Here is a 3856-nt window from a genome sequence, read left to right as displayed (position 1 = left end):
TCTCTTCCTGTGTAGACAACCTTCTCAACACGAACAGCCTCTCCTTTCTCTCCATACCTGCACAAAAAGTAAGAGGAGTTAATCATTAGTCATTATCAACATGACAATAAATGTTGGTTAAAATGCTGAGGACAAATTGAATGGGGCTGAGTCTGAGTTTGAGACTTGAACCTAAGTTAGTAGCACTGACTTAGGTTTGACCCTAGACTAAATATTAGAATGTGCAGGAGTAAATAAGAAAACTAAAACATACGTTGCCTAACTCGTTAGGAGACAAAGGAGCCATAAGATGAGTCAGGGTAAAGTTCTGAGTTTAAGTCACAGAGACACTGAATGATTACATATATACAACTATATCATGAGGCAGAACTAAGTTAATTTAAGTTATGTTGCTGCTGCTGGCTGCCTGTCCAGTCCTAAGCTTCTTGCTAAGACACTATTCTATAAAATCCTATTCTATTTATTATCACCATGACTGTCCTCCTTTGGAGAGTTTTAATATTATTATTTATATTAAGTATTGCTAAGCTAAGCAGTTCTGGCGAGGGTAGAATGTTCACACTGCTCTTCTAGGATTCACACAGGTTTATCAAACCAGAAGCCACTATTTCCTGCGTGCTTCCAACCACAGGGTTTCTTGACATATTCCTGTGAAGAGTCTGAATCTACACGTGCTCTTAGTTGTATTTGTTCTATGGGATCGTATGAATGAGGGGTGAAAATACTAGGACATTTCTTGATGGCTGTGAAGGTGTCTTAAAGAAGGCAGGGGTCAGAGGTTTCTTTTAGACTGGGGGCTGGACCTTCACAACCTGTCATAAGCCATATCACATCTCCTGGCTGACTGCTACCTACTATTGTGTGGCCTTTAGCTGTGAGCTGATTTGGTTTGACAGAGAAGACAAGAGGCTACTGCTGAATAGGAGTCATCCTGAGAGGGAGGAAGCAAGAGAGCTACGGGAGTAGGCTTAAGCACCACAGGGTGGCCTGCAGGGGTCAGAGGTGGGTCAAAGGTCACCTGGGGTCTATAAGGTCTTAACATCTTACATCATTTCAGAAACAACAAAAAGTAGGTCTCAAGCCTGACATCTTCTCACTATATCCTCTACAGAGACTAATGACTGAGGGAGGGGTTCTCAACCGGCCTTTCAGTAAATCACCAGAACCTGGTCAAATAGAAAAAACATTATTTGCCATTGTATTCACAAAATAAAGACACATGTATTAAAGACAAAATTTCCCCTGCATTTGACCCAGGAGCATTTTACTGCACTATACTTCGCCCAGAGCAATGCACTAACAAAGAGCGAAAGGTTAAGGCAAAGAGAAGATAGGAGGAGATTAAAGGAGTAGAGGAGAGGAAAGAAGAGGAGAGGAAAGGAGAGGAGAGAAGGGGGGAGGAGATGAGAGGAGGGAAGAGGAGAGGGGAGGAGAGGAGAGAAGATAAGCTCCCACCTTGACTCCATCAGAGTACGTATAGAAGCAACAGTCGGTCCAGATCCCAGATGATTGTAGTAGGGTCCTTCATCTTTCTCCAAGATTTGTTCTTAAAAAAGAACACACATTTAAATATCACTAATAAATCTCTCATATCTTTTTATTTGATTGATCTACATGTTATATACACTCACTCACTACACTCTTTTTAACATATTACCTTAGTTAAAAATAGGGAACTGGTCTGTTTTCTTATGGTTAAAATTCTCCACCAATGTGTGAAAAACCTAAATGAATTGTATTGAGAACCTACATGTCATATGTTGTATCTAATGTTGTAGTTCTCGAGCATTTTTAATCAAACTGTCTCTGAATTCCATGATTTAAAAGACTTTAATGGGCCCTCATGTCCTGTGTGCTTTGGTCTATTCTGGTCTGTAAGGCTCTACTTGTTATTACATCTCAGTTTGTGTGTAGGGTTTGATGCTAGATCAAAAGTAGTGCTGATTTGTTTTGATTGGGGCTGGGGGGTTTGCGAAAAGAAAACACTCCTTCTTTGCAACATGAGCCAAATCATATATGAGAAACGTGAGAATCTACCACTGATTGCAACATCCACTTCCCATAAATACTTGGACACATACTAATACACTGCTCATGCTCAAACACCGAGGCAGTGACTGCAGGGCGTGGTGCATGAGTAAAATCACACGCTGCAAAGAGGCGGATGTTTGAGGGAAGCATCAATGACTTAGTGTGTGTGTTAAAAAAGGCTGAAGGGTGTGTCTGAATGTGATGGTCTGTGTGTGTGTGAGTTTGTGTGTTAAGTTTGTTGACCAATGTTCCACAGATGTCTCGAATGCCTTCACTGTGTAGCTGCATGTAATGTGTTCTACATTAACTGTAAATCAATTTTCATTTTTCTTTCTGCTGATATATGTAAAATGTCATGTGTGAAGGTGTTGGCTAAAATAATTAAATTAATAATATAAATTGATGACAAAGTGATGATCAAATACTTTTTAAACATAATCTAAGTCTGAAAGGAAAAAACAAACTTTATATTCACAGTCTCCAGGTTGGTCTTTTTGCTCCTCAGTGACAGAAAATGAAATATTTTGGAGAAAACATCCACATTTGAGTGGAAAAAACCTTGACTTAAGGTTTCAGAAATATTATATAAATATTAAATATAATATACATATAAGATATGTTTACCTTTTTCTGCACTTTAGAAACCATTAGGTTAACCAACAAATCGAGGAAATGCATTTATTCATCGAGGGCAAATTGTTGACAATACTGTGTGTACATTACTTTGTGTGGCTTTGAAGCCTTGTGTATTTTTACTTTTCCTGGGAGATCCAGGCTGTTGCTGTGTTAAGTAGTTAAGAAAGTGTTATATATTGAGTTTTACTGTCTAATTGATGTGAACTATGTTTTTACTGAAAGTGCAGTTAGTGTGTGAAAACAGTGTTCTGCCAAAACTACAGCAGCAAACCCCCAACCTTACTTTTCTGTAGGTTTATATCTGGCACTTCTTCTATTGTTTCTTTGTGCTGCCTTCATTGTCTCACTTACACATTATAGATGGCCACAGTCATATAAAACACCAACACACATTCTTAGACACACAGAACAAGCATCCTCAGAGACGCTGGCAGAGGAGGACTGAACTATCTAGTCTGTGTACATTAACTAGTAAAGAAAATTTTGTTCAGTGTCATTCACTGAAAATGCCAGTTGTTTTCTATGTTTTTTTTGAGTTAGTCTAAAGTGATTAGTCTATAACTGAGCTTTTTTCCCTTTGCCAAAAACACTTTTTTAAGCTCTTGCAATTACTTTAATGAAATTAATGAAACTGAATTACTTGTCACCAGTGCACACAACGGAATCCGACCTCTGTGTTTAACCCATCACCATAGTGAACAGAGGCAGTGTGCTGTGTGTGAGAACGGTTTCATGCTCAGTACACTTCAGTGGCAATTTCACAGCTGAGGGACTCAAACCTGTGCCCTTCCGAACCCAAGTCTGCTTCTTTAACCCCCTAGCCAACACTGTAGAATGTACGTTCACAGTGCGTTTTATATAAGCCATCACTGGCAGTTAGAAACACAGACTTACCCACACAGTTGCAAAGGGGAAACTCTGGCTGTAACTCTTTGGAAGGAGTATCCAACAGGTTCTTGGTTGGGGTATCCAGGTAGCGCAAAGGAGACTCCAAAAAGTCTTTGAGAGATGGAGAAAAGGGCAGACTGTCTTTTGTGGGTGTGTCTTCCTCAGAAAAGCATGTGGTGGACAGAACCGCTACATCTCCGGAGGCTTCAATCTTCATACGTTTAGGAAGGGGGGAACAAGGCATGTGGAACTTCTCCAACACACTGTGCTGCTTCTGCTGGTCTACAACTGCATCCTGATG

The 3856-nt window shown here is 39.9% G+C and overlaps 1 protein-coding gene across 1 annotated transcript; it reads right to left on the bottom strand.

Moving 5' to 3' along the window:
- Positions 1-4: 4 nt before the first annotated feature.
- On the bottom strand, positions 5-3849 carry LOC112486617 (methylcytosine dioxygenase TET3-like; the record flags this gene model as incomplete). Its single annotated transcript, XM_025053951.1, has 3 exons — positions 3562-3849; positions 1456-1546; positions 5-57 (listed from the first exon to the last, which is right to left on the bottom strand). Coding segments are annotated over exons 1-3 (382 nt in total), but the record flags the coding sequence as incomplete, so codon positions are not given.
- Between the last annotated feature and the right edge of the window lie 7 nt (positions 3850-3856).

The sequence above is a fragment of the Cynoglossus semilaevis genome, unplaced genomic scaffold, assembly GCF_000523025.1.
Source record: "Cynoglossus semilaevis isolate Cse_v1.0 unplaced genomic scaffold, Cse_v1.0 scaffold4180, whole genome shotgun sequence".
In the NCBI taxonomy this organism is placed as follows: Eukaryota; Metazoa; Chordata; class Actinopteri; order Pleuronectiformes; family Cynoglossidae; genus Cynoglossus; species Cynoglossus semilaevis.
This window is presented reverse-complemented; position numbering and strand designations above follow the sequence as displayed.